This window comes from Phyllobates terribilis, unplaced genomic scaffold (genome assembly GCF_046119375.1).
Source record: "Phyllobates terribilis strain yellow unplaced genomic scaffold, ASM4611937v1 Scaffold_14__1_contigs__length_39327217, whole genome shotgun sequence".
Lineage (NCBI taxonomy): Eukaryota > Metazoa > Chordata > Amphibia > Anura > Dendrobatidae > Phyllobates > Phyllobates terribilis.
In genome coordinates, this window is record NW_027362774.1 from 13,959,411 (window position 1) to 13,979,981 (window position 20,571).

General features: G+C 47.1%; 1 protein-coding gene across 3 annotated transcripts; it reads left to right on the forward strand.

Moving 5' to 3' along the window:
• The first annotated feature begins 766 nt into the window (after window positions 1-766).
• Window positions 767-19,207, forward strand: WDR59 (WD repeat domain 59). 3 transcript variants are annotated; one of them, XM_073659703.1, is made up of 27 exons: window positions 767-884; window positions 4,314-4,363; window positions 4,777-4,912; window positions 5,109-5,194; window positions 5,263-5,343; window positions 5,733-5,770; window positions 6,380-6,468; window positions 6,682-6,798; window positions 7,165-7,242; window positions 7,667-7,823; window positions 8,300-8,379; window positions 8,536-8,653; window positions 8,840-8,964; window positions 9,098-9,262; window positions 10,038-10,133; window positions 10,317-10,473; window positions 10,574-10,643; window positions 10,954-11,107; window positions 11,686-11,742; window positions 12,829-12,962; window positions 13,346-13,427; window positions 13,706-13,818; window positions 13,896-14,028; window positions 14,103-14,175; window positions 15,259-15,382; window positions 15,599-15,741; window positions 18,233-19,207. In XM_073659703.1, exons 1-27 carry the CDS (start codon window positions 786-788, stop codon window positions 18,466-18,468), a joined length of 2,991 nt encoding a protein of 996 aa, XP_073515804.1. In that variant the 5' UTR covers window positions 767-785; the 3' UTR covers window positions 18,469-19,207. The 3 variants fall into 3 exon arrangements, 2 of the variants coding, with proteins under 2 accessions (XP_073515804.1, XP_073515805.1); XM_073659704.1 differs by lacking the exon at window positions 11,686-11,742; XR_012253056.1 differs by lacking the exons at window positions 11,686-11,742; window positions 12,829-12,962; window positions 14,103-14,175; ... (1 more) ...; window positions 15,599-15,741; window positions 18,233-19,207.
• Window positions 19,208-20,571: the final 1,364 nt, after the last annotated feature.

A 20,571-nucleotide genomic window follows, 5' to 3' on the forward strand; every position in this document is an offset into this window, starting at 1 on the left:
ACACTTCTCCTATTACACCGGTGACGTGCTGCCGAGAGCAATGATGGGGCAGAGTGGTGATATGTCTCCATACTATACATGTCGGCAGCAGTTCTCCTATTACACCAGTGACGTGCTGCCGAGAGCAATGATGGGGCAGAGTGGTGATATGTCTCCATACTATACATGTCGGCAGCAGTTCTCCTATTACACCGGTGACGTGCTGCCGAGAGCAATGATGGGGCAGAGCGGTGATACGTCTACATACTATACATGTCGGCAGCACTTCTCCTATTACACCAGTGACGTGCTGCCGAGAGCAATGATGGGGCAGAGTGGTGATAAGTCTCCATACTGTACATGTCGGCAGCATTTCTCCTATTACGCCGGTGACGTGCTGCCGAGAGCAACGATTTTAATCTCAGAAAAAATTATCCAACACTTGCTACACGAGGTCAATGTACAGGAGCAATAATCGGCTCATGTGAACGGGCCTCTACCCCGCAGGATGCCTGAGACGAGCCGTCTGTCAGTGATGTGACCGAGCCCCGGACACTTAACGCCCAGTTACTGAGACAGGGAGGCCAGGAGGACTAGAAGATGGAGGAAACACCAGAATACGATCGTTATCTTCTGCATTTTGCATTAAATCGTCCTAAAAGGTGAAATATCCCGAGATTCAGCCCCTGCCCTGCTCCCTCCTGACCTCTGGCGGCCACCTTGAGTATTACAAGCAGCAGTATAAAACTACAGTTCCCAGAATGCCCTGCGCCAGCGTGACGTGGTTGCTAGGTGACGGCGACGTGATGGCGCAGAACGTCTGTTGTTGTTTCCGCTGCTTGGCTGGAAAGATGGCGGCGCACTGGAGCAGCGAGAATGTGGTGGTGGAGTTCCGCGACTCGCAGGTCAGTGGAGGGTGGAGGGAAGCAGCAGAAGCGGCCTGTGCGGGGACCCGGGGGCCTCAGCCGCTCCTCAGGGCTGTGACGCTAGCGGAAGCGAAGGGGTAACAACAAGTCACTCTGCGCATGTGCAGCGCTCAATGGGACCACAAGGAGCATGCCGGGAAAACGCCTTCTGCTGCCAGGGAACTACAAGTCCCAGCATAGCAATATGTATCTGCTGCTGTGGAACATGTGTGAAGATGCAGGAAAGGGTCCTCACTAGTATTGAGCGATACCTTCCGATATCAGGAAATATCGCATCGTACCGATACCCAAAAAATATCGGATATCACTGATTCCGATACCGGAAACCAATGCAAGTCAATGGGACAGAAATATCGGAATGAAAATAAACCCTTTTTTTCCTTGTAGGTTAATTCTACATGAAGTAAAACAACTAAGAATAATGTAGAATGTATTACACGAAAAGCCGGCAATTCAGCAGCGGCATACACCGGTACCTGACAATTTACAACAGAAAGAATAGAGCTTCACACATAGATTAGATAGATAGAAACATGTCAGTCACATATATATGAAGTACAGTGACAGTGGTGGTTACTGTACTTGTCATTTAGTGTAAAGGATTTATTAAAAATAAAAAAATTTGGCGTGGGGTTCCCCGTAATTTTAGTCTCTAGCGGAGGTTAAGCAGACGGCTGGGGCAGATGTTTGAAGCCTGGGAAGGGGGTAATACCCACGGAGCTTCCCAGGCTACTAATATCAGCCCCCAGCTGAATACCTAGCCTTTACTAGCTATTAAAATGGGGGACCCAAAAAAAATGACGTGGGGTCCCCCCTATTTTAATAGCTAGGCAGACAGCTGGGGGCTGATATTAATAGCCCAGGAAGGGTGCCATGATTATTGGCCCCCTCCCAGGCTAGAAACACCAGCCGTCAGCCGCCCCAGAAATGGTGCATCCATAGGATGCGCCAATTCTGGCACTTAGCCTCGCTCTTCCACGCTGCCCTGTAGCTTTTGCAGTGGGGTAATAGGGTTGGGGTTGATGTCAGCTTATAATGCCAGCTGACATCAAGACCAGGTTAGTAATGGAGAGGCGTCTATAAGACACCCCCATTACTAACCCCATAGTCAAAGTTAAAAAAACACACAAACACCCAGAATAAAGTCCTTTAATTGAAATAAACACACAATTCTTTATTGTTCTAAATTAAACCATACTTACCATCACGCCCATTCCAGCTGAAGCCAACGATCTCCTGCAATAAAAATAAAATAATAAAGCAACCTCATCCTTACCTTTCCATGGCTCCCACGACAGCTTCAGCTCTGCTACATCGAGATGACAGGCTGGACCGCAGCAGAACGCTGCCATCCAGCCTCTCATCCCGCAGACACTGAGAAGAGCAGGCATGCTTGCGCTCCTCAGTGTCTGAATGTGACGGCATCCAGATGAGCCGAGGTCATGTCCAATGAACACCGCTCACCTCATGCACGTCACTGACAGCGTGGGAGAATTCTCTCACGCTCACGGTAAGCACAAGCGCAGGAGAATTTTCCCACGCTGTCAGTGACGTGCATGAGGTGAGCTGAGTTCATTGGACATGACCTCGGCTCATCTGGATGCCGTCACAGCCAGACACTGAGGAGCGCAAGCATGCCTGCTCTTCTCAGTGTCTGCGGCATGGCAAGCTGGATGGCAGCTTTCGGCTGCGATCCAGCCTGTCATCTCGATGTAGCAGATCTGAAGCTGTCCTGGGAACCATGGAAAGGTAAGGATGATGTTGCTTTATTATTTTACTTTTATTGCAGGAGATCGTTGGCTTCAGCTGGAATGGGCGTGATGGTAAGTATAGTTTAATTTAGAACAATAAAGAATTGTGTGTTTATTTCAATTAAAGGATTTTATTCTGGGTGTTTGTGTTTTTTTTAACTTTGACTATGGGGTTAGTAATGGGGGTGTCTTATAGACGCCTCTCCATTACTAACCTGGGCTTGATGTCAGCTGGCATTATAAGCTGACATCAACCCCAGCCCTATTACCCCACTGCCACCGCTACAGGGCAGCGTGGAAGAGCGAGGCTAAGTGCCAGAATTGGCGCATCCTATGGATGCGCCATTTCTGGGGTGGCTGACGGCTGGTGTTTCTAGCCTGGGAGGGGGCCAATATTCATGGCACCCTTCATGGGCTATTAATATCAGCCCCCAGCTGTCTGCCTAGCCTTTGCTAACTATTAAAATAGGGGGGACCCCACGTCATTTTTTTGGGGATCCCCCATTTTAATAGCTAGTAAAGGCTAAGTATTCAGCTGGGGGCTGATATTAGTAGCCTGGGAAGCTCCGTGGGTATTACCCCCTTCCCAGGCTTCAAACATCTGCCCCAGCCGTCTGCTTAACCTCCGCTAGAGCCTAAACTTAAGGGGAACCCCACGCCAATTTTTTTTTTTTAATAAATCCTTTATTTTAACACTAAATGACAAGTACAGTAACCAACACTATCACTGTACTTCATATATATGTGACTGACATGTTTCTATCTATCTAATCTATGTTTGATGCTCTATTCTCTCTGTTCTAAATTGTCGGGTACCGATGCTGAATTGCCGGCCGGCTTTTTTAAAGACAGTGTCTTCTGAGCAGTTTGTCAGCTTTTGGACACCTTTTAAAGGTGTTTTTATTTGCCTGCCATTGGTATTAACGGTGTTCGACAGTGTTCTAAGGTGTTCGACGAACCGATCCGAACCCGAACACTATGGGGGTGGCTCAACACTAGTCATGTCCAATGAACTCAGCTCACCTCATGCACGTCACTGACAGCGTGGGAAAATTCTCCTGCGCTTGCCGTGAGCGCAGGAGAATTCTCTCACGTTGGGATGGCGTTCTGATGACAGGCTGGATCGCAGCTGAGCGCTGCCATCCAGCTTGTCATCCTTCAGAGACACTGCAGAGCTCAGGCATTATGGGAACTTCCGATTTCGGTATTCAATATTCTAAAAGTATCGGAATGCTCAACACTAGTCCTCACAGCTGAGGGGTTGTCACGATGTGATGTACAGAGCAAACCTCCTGCCTGTAGTGATGGTTTGTCACAGTGTATCAGTGCAGCAGAGTCCCTCTAGATGCCTCTGTCCCCTGCCTCACCCTTTTCCTTGTCTCTGAACACACAAGCCCGCACAGTCTCCTGACACCTCTGTCGTCCTCTCTCCTCCCCTTGTCTCTGGGGGCCCCTCTCTTCCACCCCCGCCTCCCCCGGTCTCTGGACGACTGTCCTCCTCTCTCGTCCCCATGTCTCTGGAGACCCCCCCACCCTCCCCTCGGTCTCCGGACACCTTCTGCGTGTCACTGTTTGCCTTCTGCCTCTTTTGTTCGGGGGGGCGCAGTTCTGACTTTACTCTTGTGTCGCACCGTGACCGCCATCTTTATTGTTCTAGGCGACTGCGATGTCGGTGGACTGTCAGGGGCAGCTCGCCGTCCTCTCTGGGTGAGTGTTACTGTGTTTATATCTGCTGAATCTACATGGTGACACCTCAGGATTAGATACACTCAGCAGACAGTATCACACTTGATGTATCTAAGCCTTTTCTTCTGTTCCCCTTTTACTCTGCACTTATTTATTATGACCAGGAGACTTTAGATTTTCTGCATTTTTGGCTCCTGAGTCCTATAATCGGCCTTTATGGTGGAGGCAGCGAGTGAGGAGCGTGATGATGTATGACGTGGAGGGAGAGGCGGCCGGTCCTAGTGGGGGATGGGGAGACCCCCGCTCTGTGCTTCTCTTATTAATGACATAGTGGAATCACGTGTGAGACTACAACCCCCAACCTCTGTCCTGTATCACGCAGTCGCTTGCTCTTTATCATTGTGATGTCACTTCATGCCCCTTTTACGTTACAGCCGCCGTTTCCTGTACATCGTCAACTTGGAGACCCCCAACGAGGGCCCCCGAAAAATATCTCGGCAGAGCAAGTGGGACATAGGCACGGTGCAGTGGAATCCACACGACAGCTACATGCACTTCTTTGCAGCTTCTGTAAGTCGTCTTCTATTTCGGTCAGAGGTCTGCATGTGGGGGTGCAGCGGGACCCCTCCAACCCTCTTACATTACAGAATGTTTAATAATCACTTTATAAAAATATCGGGGTGGGAGGCAGCCGCTCTTCTCCTGGCTCTGAGCTGGTGGTCAGCGATGATCTGCTCTTCATTGCTGCTATCTTCTCTTCCTCCAGAGTAACCAGCGGGTAGATCTGTATCAGTGGAAAGACGGCAGCGGAGACATCGCCAACTCCTTGCAGGGACACACGCGAGTCATCAGGTCGGTCGTGTGATTTACACAGTAACGCCCCGTTTTGCTCGCCTGCTAACAATCTTCTTTCTGTGCAGTGACCTGGACTGGTCCGTGTATGAGCCGGACGTACTGGTCACCAGCTCGATCGACACCTACATCTACATCTGGGATATTAAGTAAGCACCGGACGATATGATCTGCTGTCCCTGAAAACCTGGATGCTTTCACCCCTCTCCACACTCTGATCTGCCGTGTACAACTTCCTCACCCTCCTCGCTGGTATCTCTTAAGGCTATGCACACAAAATTACTCAGTGGGTTGCAAAAAAAAAAACTTTCAGAAAGTTTCAAAAACTTTTTTTAAATTGCCTCAGGTACAGAGGCGACTTCTTGGAAGGTTTCCACATGAAAACTAACTGCCTAAAAAAAAAAACCAAAAAAAAAAAACCCTGACTGTGCGCAAAGCCTAAGGGATCATTCACACAGCAGTGTTTCGCTCAGTGATGACACCGGTGTAAAAGGATTTCCTTTACATTATTCTCACTTTGTTCTTTCTCTTCCCTCAGAGACACAAGGAAACCGGCCGTCTCCCTGTCCGCTGTGGGTGGGTATTGTGCGATGGGTCCAGATGTGTGAACGACGTCTTATGTAGCCTGATATTACACAGCCCTTATACTCCTAGATCAGGTTATATCAGTGCTGAAGCGTTAGAAGAGGCTGATATCAGTCACGTGACTTAATGTCTGGGGGATACAGTGACATGTAAAAGTTTGGGCACCCTTGGAGTTTTGTATACTCTCATAACTTTGACCAAGGTTCAGAGCTTATTTAGCCTGTCAGGGTTTATGGCTTCTTCACGATCATCGTTAGGAAAGGCAGGTGATGCAAATTTCCTGGTTTTATAAAAACCTCCTCTAACCTTGTGCCAAAAACCAGCAGCCATGGGTTCCCTTAAGCAACTGCCGATCACTCTGACTATGGTGGAGGCCACAAAGCAGGAGAAGGCTATAAGAAGATGGCGAAGCGTTTTCAAGTCGCCCTTTCCTCAGTTTGAAATGTAATTTAACAGTGGAGGTCAACCATGATGTTGGGGCACGGGAGCTTTCTGCACTCCCCCTCACTCATCACAATGAAAATTAGTACAGTCACAGCCAGAAATGGCTGATAGCAGAGAACAATCGTCTTACATTCTGCAATAACGATGTCCCTGCAGCTGGAGCCTCCCAGGTGAAGTGGAACAAGAAGAACGCAAACTACCTGGCCACAAGTCACGACGGAGACGTGCGGATCTGGGATCGCAGGGTTCGTTACCATCGTATATTCCACATGTAGAAGCCTGAGAGTTAGTGGGGAGGGGGATGGCCCGGAAGGGGGGGGGGGGGGGTGGGGGCTGGTGAGGACAAGGCCGACGGCAGGTGGCGGAGAGGCAGGGTTACATTGTAGTTTTGCATCTCATTATTGATCGTTAGTAAATAAGCCAGTCCTAATTAATCGCATCCTGCTCCATTGTTCCAGAAACCCAGCACTGCAGTGGAGTACATCGCCGCCCACTTGTATAAGATCCACGGACTGGACTGGCACCCGGACAACGAGCACGTCCTCGCGACATCCAGCCAGGACAACTCTGTGAAGGTGACGTTACAGCAGCGCCCAGAACCGCACCGCCACTGTAACAGCCGCCAATAGATGGCGCACTGGTCGCACATGCTCAGTAACTCCTCGTTCTTTCGCGGAGGGGGACCCGGCACTTGTCCTCTCCTCTCGACTGTAGAATAATCTTATTTTATGGCAACCCCAGGGAACAAAAGGATAATTCCTGATCTGTGGGATTGGGCTGTAGATTCTGGAGTCCAGACTCTGCGGCGTCCATGGTATCTGGAGAGGAGGTGCCGCGCTCAACCGCTGCCCCATCCATGGTGTATGGGGTATCGGGACGTGCGAGGTCCTCGGGGGTCCGGGAGGTCGCTCTTCTGACGCTCCTTTCCTTTTGTCTTCCAGTTCTGGGATTCCCGGCAGCCTCGAAAGTGTCTCAGTGTGTTGGCGTGTCAGGTGCCTGTATGGAAAGCGCGGTATACGGTGAGCGCAGGGTGTGAACTCTCCACAAGATGGCGTCATACCTAGTGGCCATATGTTTGTAGCCAGTCGGTGACGGTGGTCCTTGTAACTGCCCTTTGATGACCCTCTGTAAAGACCTGTTGTAGGATTAGCTGCGTCCATTATTGGCAGTGCATGGGACGTGGTCTTTAATGGATGCCGCTGTGACCTCCTTATGGGGAGAAGCCGTCTCATATACTTCCGTGTGCACTCGGCATGGGGCGGTCGTTTACTGTGGAGTGACCCTTTAACTCTCAGTTTATGGCAGACCCCCTCTGCACCCACAGACCGATGCTTATATCTGTAGATGTTCTGCACTTTCCTAAATTGTGACCGTCCCCGTGGATGTGCACAGTCAGCGGACCACAGGCGTCCTGCAATCCGCTCACCTCTCTGTACTCCGCAGCCCTTCAGTAACGGCCTGGTCACCGTCATGGTGCCGCAGCTGCGCAGGGAGAACAGTCTGCTGCTGTGGAACGTCTACGACCTTCACTCCCCGGTGCACATATTCGTGGGACACGACGACGTGGTGCTCGAGTTCCAGTGGAGGAAACAGAAGGAAGGTCAGTGACTAAGCAATGTATGGCGTGGATTATAATCTGCTCCCCCCACAGCAGAATAGTGAGTGCAGCTCTGGAGTATAATACAGGAGGTAACTCAGGATCAGTAATGTAATGTATGTACACAGTGACTGCACCAGCAGAATAGTGAGTGCAGCTCTGGAGTATAATACAGGATGTAACTCAGGATCAGTAATGTAATGTATGTACACAGTGACTGTACCAGCAGAATAGTGAGCGCAGCTCTGGAGTATAATACAGGATGTAACTCAGGATCAGTAATGTAATGTATGTACACAGTGACTGTACCAACAGAATAGTGAGTGCAGCTCTGGAGTATAATACAGGATGTAACTCAGGATCAGTAATGTAATGTATGTACACAGTGACTGTACCAACAGAATAGTGAGTGCAGCTCTGGAGTATAATACAGGATAACTTTATTTAATGTATCCTCCATTTGTTTCTCTTATCCTTAGGCCTGAAGGACTACCAGTTGGTGACGTGGTCACGGGACCAGACGCTGCGGATGTGGAGGGTGGACGCTCAGCTGCAGAGGGTAAGATGGCGCTGACCTGTAGCTGGCGGCTGGACGGAGATTATTCTCTTCTGATCGGTGTTTTCCGCAGATTGCTGTACTGTGTCTTGCACGTAGATTTATTTAGACCTTTTATTGCATTGTCAGTAGCTTTACGCCTCCTGTTCTTACATGCAGCTTTGTGCTACTGATATCATGGAGCCGGGGGATGAACTGATGGACGGATCCTTGATGCCAGAGCAAGAAAAGTCCCTGCAGCCCCAGGAGCCAATCCCTGGTCCCTCAGAGGAAGAGGGTAAGCGATCATGTGGTCGTTGTCTGCGGAGGTCTCTGATGCCCTGTAACAACCTCTGTCTGCTGGACATTGTGCTCGGCCATCTTGACACTTGCTATAGATAGGGGGTGGAGAGATGTATAAGATTACTTGCATTTTTCTTTCTGGAAGTAAACATTTATTCCCCCCCCCCCTTATCTCATCCAGTGGCTTTTGATGAGGAGTCTCCATCGCCCGTTGTGACTGGCAGTTCGGAGCAGCCGGGGCTCCCGCAGACGCTTCAGCAGGAATTCTCCCTGATAAATGTTCATATCCGAAATGTGAACATCGAGGTAAGCAGGAAACACGATCCGGCAAGAGACGAGCGAATACATTCGTAAGACCCCCCCCCCGATGCAGAGACCCCTCTCAGGCATGTAGGTAGCCGGCGGTCTGGATGTAACGTTTGCTCATCCTCTCCTACAGATGGACGCAGTGAACCGGAGCTGCACCGTGTCCGTCCACTGTGGCAGCCACCGGGTGCGGATGGTCGTCATGTTCCCTGTCCAGTATCCCAATAACGCAGCTCCCACCTTCCAGTTCGTCGCTCCTACAACAATCACCTCGGCCATGAAAATGAAGCTGCTGAAAGTAAGTAAATGTCTGGTGGAAGATTTGCTGCAGCGTCGCCATCCACCTCAATGTCCACATGTAAAGCAATGGAGGCTGTGGATATTGATGGGGATGGCGACCTGGACAAACTACAGAATGGAAAGGCTCTTCAAGTAGTGAGTGCAGGCTCGGGCTTTGGGCCTGTAACTTCCTTTTTAATTTTCTTAGCCTAGAAGTATAAATAAATCTGACATTTGTACAGTACTGGGCCTTCTATGAAGCGTTCTCATCGATCTGTAATTAAAGGGTTATCTAACCAAACATTAAGGTAAACCCTATGCTTTTGAAGGGGAATAACTTTTTGGTCTCTGGGGGTCTGACCACTGAAACCTCATTGTGAAAAAAGGAGGGGGGGGGGGGGACGTTAAGTGCAATAGGGTCTTGTCTGGTGGAGAGAGAGGAATTTCTTGCCTCTTTTGGGGTGGCTTTATCCCACAACTGAGGGATCGAGCTATGATGGCTGCTGCTGCCCGCTCCGGTCAGGAGATCCCTCTGTATAGAGTAATTAATAGGAGTAGTAGTCCATATGAATATTGTGGGACCCCTGATGAAGTTGGTTCACCTTCGAAACGCGTTGAGAATAAACCACATGGTGCCAATTTTTTTTTTTTGTAAATTTGGATGCATTTATGGGAATTCATAGTGTCCCGTATTATGTTTTGCAGTTGCGAGGGCGTCCGTCACTGCAGCGCAGGGATCGTGTGATTGTTAATACATACTTTTTTCCTTTTTTTTTTTTTTCTCTTTTTTGCAGATCTTGAGGGACACGTCTCTGCAGAAAGTGAAGCGCAATCAGAGCTGTCTGGAGCCGTGTCTGCGCCAGCTCGTCTCCTGCTTGGAAAGCTTTGAGGTATGAAAAATGGATTTTTGTCGTTGTCCTTTCCGCTTACTGACAGTGAATGGAGACCTTCTTGAGACGCTGAGTTGTCTCTGTACAGGGCAGGTAGCGTCTGTGTTATACAGCCGGCATCTGCCTCGGAACATTGACCAAAGCGCTCTCTGGCATCTAAACGGCGACCAATCTGTCTCCTAGAACCAGGAATCCAGTCCGTCAAGCAATCCCTACACCCTGCAGAGCCCGGTGACTCCACCTCTGCCGACATTTGCCAGGGTGTCTAATGCCTACGGGTCTTACCAAGATGCCAACATCCCTTTTCCCCGAACCTCCGGTGCCCGCTTCTGTGGACCAGGTGATCCAACATGACTGGTTCTTTGTTACAGCATAAAAGCGGGAGCTGTAGACCCGGAAACTAATCTTGGCGTGACTTTTTTTTTTTTTTTTCTCTGCAGGTTATCTGGTTTATTTCACCCGACCCATGACTATACACAGAGCCATCTCCCCAACTGAGCCCACCCCAAGGTCAGTTCCTGGATGGATTAAAAGAATTAAAAAAAAATCTTTTATTGTAACCTAATGATCAGATAATGCACTTCAGCTCCTTTCACACACTCAAAGTTTCATCAGGAAAAAAAAAAACTTTTTTTGTCACTTTAAGTGTAGTAACATTTATGACCACACGGTGGAATTGGGGAGGCCATAGACATCAGAGCGCCATCATTCCTGGCTGCGGCTGCGTGCACGCTCGGACCAGCAGAATGGGAGGGCTGGCCTGAAAATGTGTCTCTACCCCCAGCCTATAGTTTAGTACTGACCTCTGCTTCCTCTTTAGGTCTCTCTCCGCCCTGTCCGCATATCACAGTGGGGTGATCGCACCCATGAAAATCCGCACGGAGGCTCAAGGGAACCTGCGGCTTTACAGCGGGAGTCCGACGAGAAGCGAGAAGGAGCAAGTGTCCATCAGTTCGTTTTACTACAAGGAGAGGGTATGACCGCTAATCAGTAGTACGGTCCTGAAGGCGGCCATAAAGGTTCCCCCCTCGTTATAGCGAAGTAACCCACAGGAAGGGTGCAAAGTCACCAGACTGTGCCGCCATCCTCATCCACCGCCGCATGCTGCTGTGAATGGTGCATGACTGGCTGCACATCCGTCCCCCGCACATCACCCGTCACCCACCGCTGTAAAAGAAAACTGCGCCTTTACGGTTAAACTACCCCCATTCCCTGTCCTCGCGCCATTTTTTTTAATATCAGGCTTCGTCGTGAACATATTTTTCTGGCCTTGTTAGGAAATTGCATAAAAGGCTATTACTGATCTAACGGCCGGAATCTCTGCCTTCAGAAAGGGCAGAAATGTGGCCCCAAAATTACTACAAGTCTGAGTTTGCAGGGTAGCCATAAAGACACGTTAAAGGGTTAAACGAAACTAAATTTCCTGTTTTTAAGGAATTGTTATCTAAGCAATTCCCACTTATGTCTCATCTACTGTAGTCGTTTTTGTTTTTTTTTTCCTCCCTTATCTTTCTCCTTCTCACTTCCCGTCTTCTCCTCCTCTTATACGCAGACGTCCCCCATGTCTGCTCGCCGGCGCTGGTCCATCCAAGTGATTAACGACTTCCCGGTACAGTGTCCTCTTAAGTAACCATCGCCCGTCCCCCCTCAATTGTGTTTGGCAGGAACCCCGAGAAAAAGGAAAAGTTTAGTGTTGTGTAGCCCATAACTATAGAGGGGGGTCCGTGTGCCCCCTGCAGAAGTTACAAGACCTAAAATCTCCCAGAAAATGATCATTAATATTCTATTATGGCCGTTAAATCTGCCGGCTACTTGCTGATGGTTTCCTTTCCAAAAAACTGTTGATGCCGTTTTGTAGCGTTACGCTGCAGCAGACAAAGCGACGTCCTCAGGGTGTCAGGTTTTTCCTTCTTCTCGAGGTCTCCCGGTAATAACGCACCGTCTGTTCCTACGTGTGGAGAATGTCCGTCTCGCGTTGCTCCGTGCCGGTGTCCCCCCTGCGCTCTGTGGAGGCCGAACGCTCTTGTCTCCTCCACCTCTGGTTCATCCGTGTCTTCAGGGTATATACAGAAATGGCGGACAGGTCCCAACAGTCTCTGATCTGTGAATATACCCGAGCTGTCTCTTCTCGCTTCCAGGTCTCTTATCGTTACTCTCTTGTTCTCTTGCGCTGTCTCTCCCCCCCCCCCCCCCTGTTGTCGGTCTCTTGCACCGCACCTGCAGCCCCCCGCTTACCCACTTAGTCTCGGTCTCTCGTGCTTGCACCCCTTTGTCTTTGTTTCCTGTTTTTTGTGCCGTCTCCGCTCGTCCTCCTTTTTTTTTTTTTTTTTTTCCCTCCAGTCTCCGTGTCTGACCGGCGCCGTCTTACAACCACTGGGTGATTTTTCCTGGGGTTTATTACGTGGCACACATGGGGTTAACGACCACATTTTTGGGGGATCCAGGATAAGTTGTCACGGATGGTATCAGCTGATAAGTTAATATTTTGGGGGGGGTTGATAATGAGGCGAGCAGGAGCTCTTTCACCTCTGCCCTCGCCTGTGGCGGCTTGGGGCGGACGTCGGCTTCTCCTGCCGCTGGGCGTTACATGCTGTATAATCCTGAGCCCCAGGACTAGGATATTTCCTTTTTGGGGGGCTAGTAACGGTATAATGACTGTGACTTTTGTGTCGTCCCCCCCCCCCCCCCCCCCCAGAAATCGCGTCGCTGGAAATCTAAGAGGGAGAGCAGCGAGTCCGGCTCCCGACCCATCAAAGCAGCCGGGAAAGTCATCATCCATGACATCTCATGTCTGCTGTCTGTGCACAAGTCCCTGGGGGAGATGTACATGTGAGTGCAGACGGCTCAGGTCAGGCCAGCATTACTAGATTCAACCTCTGGGACCCCCATAAGTCCTGAATGAAGAGGGGCTCTGCCACTGTTTAGCGCTGCAGTCTCTTGTAACTTGTCCCTGCAGAGCTGCACTCCTCCCCGTTATCCCTGACTGTGCAGGGAGATCCGTTGAAAGGGATGTCCGGTTACACCCGTCCTGTGGGTCCCAGAGGTCAGACCCTCCATGATAGAAAATCGATGAGAATACCCCTTTAATGGCGGCAGCTTATATATCACTCTGCATTAAAATATTCATATTTTTTGTATTATTATTATTATTATTATTATTATTATTATTATTATTATTATTATTATTTATTTTTTTTTTTTTCTTTGCAAAGATTAAACCGTGGCGATCTCCAGGGCATGTGCCAGAAGAACGCCGCCTCTGCCCTAAGCGTGGGCCGCAGGGATCTGGTGCAGGTGAGTCGCCCCTTTAAGACTTTCACATCTGCAACAAGTAAATGACTTCCTTCTTAAAGGGGTTGGACCAATGTCAGTGATCGTGATCGCCCGGCCGTAGGACTGATGAGGACCTGCTCGGGCCAGTGCTGCACCTGCTCCGTTTAGATGACGTTTTGCAGAGCCCCTTGGAATCTGAGGGTCTCGGCAATCTGCTAGTTATAGACTTGGAGATGCTGAGGGTTGTAGTAGTTCTTGGTGGCAGGATAGCCATGCACTAATGACTCTCCTGTTTTCAGGTTTGGGCTCTGGCCGCTGCCGCTAATGACTCGTGTCTCGCCCCCAAGTCTGAGCCGGACTCTGAGACCCCGTGGGCCCGGCACCCATTCGGCCGGCAGCTGCTGGAGTCGCTGTATGTCGCCGTCTCTTGTGTCCCGTCTGTCTCTTTCTCTGACGTCCTCACATCACCGCTCTCCTCTCTATGCCCAGACTGGCCCATTACTGCCATCTGCACGACGTGCAGACCCTCGCCATGCTGTGCAGTGTGTTCGATGCCAACCTGCAGAGCAGCGCCCCGTCCTCCTGCCACCCGTTCCCGTCACGCTCCACACACAGCCGCTACGTGAGTCTCCATTACTGCTCAGTCCTGCGCGCTTGTAGTAATGGCCGTACTGAGTGTGCCTTGTCTGCCCACAGCCCAGCTTCACATCGTCTGGCTCCGGATCCAGTACGTCCGACCCCGGATTCAGTAACAGCGGCTGGAGCATCGGTGAGAAAACTGCTAAAGTGTAATGTGGGCGCATGGAGCATGAAATCCAGACAGACGCCCCCCGTAACAGAAAGCTGCAGCAGCCGGGCCCAAGGAGAGTAGTCTATAGGTCCAGCAGAATAGTGAGTGCAGCTCTGGAGTATAATACAGGATGTAACTCAGGATCAGTAATGTAATGTATGTACACAGTGACTGCACCAGCAGAATAGTGAGTGCAGCTCTGGAGTATAATACAGGATGTAACTCAGGATCAGTAATGTAATGTAATGTAATGTATGTACACAGTGACTGCACCAGCAGAATAGTGAGTGCAGCTCTGGAGTATAATACAGGAGGTAACTCAGGATCAGTAATGTAATGTATGTATACAGTGACTCCACCAGCAGAATAGTGAGTGCAGCTCTGGAGTATAATACAGGATGTAACTCAGGATCAGTAATGTAATGTATGTACACAGTGACTGCACCAGCAGAATAGTGAGTGCAGCTCTGGAGTATAATACAGGATGTAACTCAGGATCAGTAATGTAATGTAATGTATGTACACAGTGACTGCACCAGCAGAATAGTGAGTGCAGCTCTGGAGTATAATACAGGAGGTAACTCAGGATCAGTAATGTAATGTATGTACACAGTGACTGCACCAGCAGAATAGTGAGTGCAGCTCTGGAGTATAATACAGGAGGTAACTCAGGATCAGTAATGTAATGTATGTACACAGTGACTGCACCAGCAGAATAGTGAGTGCAGCTCTGGGGTATAATACAGGAGGTAACTCAGGATCAGTAATGTAATGTATGTACACAGTAACTGCACCAGCAGAATAGTGAGTGCAGCTCTGGGGTATAATACAGGATGTAACTCGGGATCAGTAATGTATGTACACAGTAACTGCACCAGCAGAATAGTGAGTGCAGCTCTGGAGTATAATACGGGATGTAACTCAGGATCAGTAATGTAATGTATGTACACAGTGACTGCACCAGCAGAATAGTGAGTGCAGCTCTGGGGTATAATGCAGGGTAAGTTATGATGCATGCACAATCTTCTGTGGACACGATGATACATTTTTATTCATTAATAGGAGGTCCGGATGGAGATCATGCTGTTCCTTGGGGCGACGCGTCGCCTGATGACTACCGCTATAATAATTTAAGTTACGTTGACCCCCGGGAGCGGGAGCGAGAGCAGCATGACAAGAACAAGAGGTGAATAATATGTGGCCCAAAATAGTGCAAATTGATTAGAATAATTTTGGTCCCCATTAGTGCAAGGTGCAGTGACAAGCGGATCACACAGACGTCCTACCCTGACCCTCCTCGACCTGAGATCACTAGAGTCGTACCCGCTGCCACTTATTGTGAATGGTTTATCAGGTTAATGATTAATATTAATCGGCATCTTATGATTCTGTTACTGCACAGAATCCTCGACCCAGCAAATGCCCAGCAGTTTGATGACTTTAAGAAATGTTACGGAGAAATTCTGTATCGCTGGGGTCTACAGGAGAAACGAGCGGAAGTGCTGAAGTTTGTCTCCTGTCCTCCTGAGCCGCATCGGGGCATTGGTGAGAAGCGAGGAACAAAACATTACCATCATCTGGTCTATTATATCCTGACACACTCTTATCTATAATACTGCCCCCTATGTACAATAATATAACTACTATAATACTGCTCCTATGTACCATAATATAACTACTATAATACTGCCCCTATGTACAATAATATAACTACTATAATACTGCTCCTATGTACCATAATATAACTACTATAATACTGCCCCTATGTACAAGAATATAACTACTATAATACTGCCCCCTATGTACAATAATATAACTACTATAATACTGCCCCCTATGTACAATAATATAACTACTATAATACTGCCCCCTATGTACAAGAATATAACTGCTATAATACTGCTCCTATATACAAGAGTATAACTACTATAATACTGCCCCCTATGTACAAGAATATAACTGCTATAATACTGCCCCCTATGTACAAGAATATAACGACTATAATACTGCCTCTATGTACAAGAATATAACTACTATAATACTGCCTCTATGTACAAGAATATAACGACTATAATACTGCCCCTATGTACAAGAATATAACTACTATAATACTGCCCCTATGTACAAGAATATAACTACTATAATACTGCCCCTATGTACAAGAATATAACTACTATAATACTGCTCCTATGTACAAGAATATAACTACTATAATACTGCTCCTATGTACAAGAATATAACTACTATAATACTGCTCCTATGTACAAGAATATAACTACTATAATACTGCCCCCTATGTACAAGAATATAACTACTATAATACTGCCCCCTATGTACAAGAATATAACTGCTATAATACTGCCCCTATGTACAAGAATATAACTACTATAATACTGCTCCTATGTACCATAATATAACTACTATAATACTGCCCCTATGTACAAGAATATAACTACTATAATACTGCCCCTATGTACAATAATATAACTACTATAATACTGCCCCTATGTACAAGAATATAACTACTATAATACTGCCCCCTATGTACAAGAATATAACTGCTATAATACTGCCCCTATGTACAAGAATATAACTACTATAATACTGCCCCTATGTACAAGAATATAACTACTATAATACTGCTCCTATGTACAAGAATATAACTACTATAATACTGCTCCTATGTACAAGAATATAACTACTATAATACTGCCCCCTATGTACAAGAATATAACTACTATAATACTGCCCCCTATGTACAAGAATATAACTGCTATAATACTGCCCCCTATGTACAAGAATATAACTACTATAATACTGCCCCTATGTACAAGAATATAACTACTATAATACTGCCCCCTATATACAAGAATATAACTGCTATAATACTGCCCATATGTACAAGAATATAACTACTATAATACTGCCCCTATGTACAAGAATATAACTACTATAATACTGCCCCTATGTACAAGAATATAACTACTATAATACTGCCCATATGTACAAGAATATAACTACTATAATACTGCCCCCTATATACAAGAATATAACTACTATAATACTGCCCATATGTACAAGAATATAACTACTATAATACTGCCCCTATGTACAAGAATATAACTACTATAATACTGCCCCTATGTACAAGAATATAACTACTATAATACTGCTCCTATGTACCATAATATAACTACTATAATACTGCCCCTATGTACAAGAATATAACTACTATAATACTGCTCTTATGTACAAGAATATAACTACTATAATACTGCCCCTATGTACAATAATATAACTACTATAATACTGCCCCTATGTACAAGAATATAACTACTATAATACTGCCCCCTATGTACAAGAATATAACTGCTATAATACTGCCCCTATGTACAAGAATATAACTACTATAATACTGCCCCTATGTACAAGAATATAACTACTATAATACTGCTCCTATGTACAAGAATATAACTACTATAATACTGCTCCTATGTACAAGAATATAACTACTATAATACTGCCCCCTATGTACAAGAATATAACTACTATAATACTGCCCCCTATGTACAAGAATATAACTGCTATAATACTGCCCCCTATGTACAAGAATATAACTACTATAATACTGCCCCTATGTACAAGAATATAACTACTATAATACTGCCCCCTATATACAAGAATATAACTGCTATAATACTGCCCATATGTACAAGAATATAACTACTATAATACTGCCCCTATGTACAAGAATATAACTACTATAATACTGCCCCTATGTACAAGAATATAACTACTATAATACTGCCCATATGTACAAGAATATAACTACTATAATACTGCCCCTATGTACAAGAATATAACTACTATAATACTGCCCATATGTACAAGAATATAACTACTATAATACTGCCCCTATGTACAAGAATATAACTACTATAATACTGCCCATATGTACAAGAATATAACTACTATAATACTGCCCCCTATATACAAGAATATAACTGCTATAATACTGATTGCCTGTGTTTTGCAGAATTCGGGGTATATTGCACACACTGTCGCAGTGAGGTTCGGGGGACACAATGTGCAATCTGTAAGGGGTTCACCTTTCAGTGTGCCATCTGCCACGTGGCCGTCCGGGGGTCTTCTAACTTCTGCTTGAGCTGTGGACACGGTGGGCACACGGCTCACATGCTGGAGTGGTTCAGCTCGCAGGAGGTCTGTCCCACGGGCTGCGGCTGCCACTGCCTGTTGGAGAGCACCTTCTGATTATCGCCTCCTCCCCGGGGTGAATCCTCACAGGCGGCTTTTGTCAGACGCCATCACAGCGCCACCGTCTGCTGACTCTGGGAACTGTTCTCCATTAGAGGGTCTATGTATGGTGGATTATACCTCATTAGCGCATCTAAGGCCGTTCATCGGCTTCTACATTAATGGCGGCTTCCCTTTTGTGACTTGTAGCCACGCCTTTCCGTTGGCCGCCATCTTGAATTTCGCTGTACTTTTTTTATTTTTGGATCCTTTTCTTTGGACTTGTGACTTTGCTGCTCGACGTTTCTTGGTTCTGCACGGATTTCTTACACTTTGTCAGAAGCTTTATTGTAATTTTTTTTTTTTTTTTTACCCCTGATTTGATTGCCGATCGGTGGCAGCGGTTCACCTTCTGTCGCTGTACTACAACTCTCAGCATGGCTGCTGTGTACATCATCCGGGTGGGACCGGGCAGCTGACGCGCGCCCCTCAGACTCTGCAACACCATGCTGATCAATTTAGAAATCTTGATCATAGTTCTTCCTGACAAAGCAAAGCTGCAGTGAAAAGCAAGAGGGTAAAACTGCAAACCACTCCTCAGACTGGCAAACTGATTGGTTGCTCCTGATATGCGACAGCCGGGGTTTTCTGACATTTTATTATACGTCACCATGTTGGCTATGAATGTTGTATAAACCTTTTTATTTAAAAAAATAAATAAAACTGTATGTGAAAAATAAATAATGCCGTTATCTCACCTGATGTCTTATTGCGGTTTTTTTCTTTGTTTTATTTCTTTCCACAAGGTAAGATTCTGGAAAAAAAAAAAAAAATCTGTTTCCACCTTTTTACAGCTCGTCGAGATGACGCGACTTCTTAGACCCCTGAGGGCAGATCTCAGTTGTGCGGACGCTGCGCGGCACTGCTGTGTGGTATAGCGGTGTAGTACAGTACCGCGTGGCCTTTGTTGTGTAGGCACGGCAGGACTCGTGTAGTGTTGCGCTGTCACAGAGGTTGTATCGCACTAGGTGCAGCGCGGCTGTATTGCACGGTTTGGCGCTGTCCCTGACGCACTGCATGGTACTGTGGCACAGACTCTGTATAGCGCTATTACACAAGCATTGCATAGGATGGCAGTGTGTGACATTTACACTAGGCCGTTCTTATGTCATAATGTAGTACCACAGGTAGCATAATTAGGCACACCCTTCGGCACTATTACATAGGTGTTGTATGGCGGCATTATGCAGCTATGGTATCATGGCAGACCACAGGATGGCACTATTATATAGCTGTGGTATGGGGTTGTTATGCAGCTATGATATAACACAAACAGTGGTGCGATATTGTGGCACTAATACTTAGGTGGGGTTTGGTGTCATACAGCTATGGCATGATGGGGCAGCAACACGTTATAGAAGACTGGATGGCACTATTACATAGGTGTTATATGGCGTCATGATGGTGCATCAACATGGTATAAAACATATACGATGGCACGATTACCTAGGTGTGGTATGGTGGCATTGTGGTACAGGGTGGCATTGTTACATAGGTGTGGTATGGCAGCATTGTGGGACAGGATGGCACTGTTACATAGGTGTGGTATGGCGGCATTGTGGGACAGGATGGCACTGTTATATAGGGGTGCTATGGCGGCATTGTGGGACAGGATGGCACTGTTGCATAGGTGTAGTATGGCAGCATTATGCGGCCGTAGTGACATTTTGTAGTGGTGTGGTATTATGGTATAGTAAGAACAGGATGGCATTGTTACATAGGTGTGGTATGGCGGCATTATGGGACAGGATGGCATTGTTACATAGGTGTGGTATGGCGGCATTATGGGGCAGGATGGCATTGTTACATAGGTGTGGTATGGCAGCATTATGGGGTAGGATGGCATTGTTACATAGGTGTGGTATGGTGACATTATTGGACAGGATGGCATTGTTACATAGGTGTGGTATGGCGGCATTATGGGGCAGGATGGCATTGTTACATAGGTGTGGTATGGCGGCATTATGGGACAGGATGGCATTGTTACATAGGTGTGGTATGGCGGCATTATGGGACAGGATGGCATTGTTACATAGGTGTGGTATGGCGGCATTATGGGAC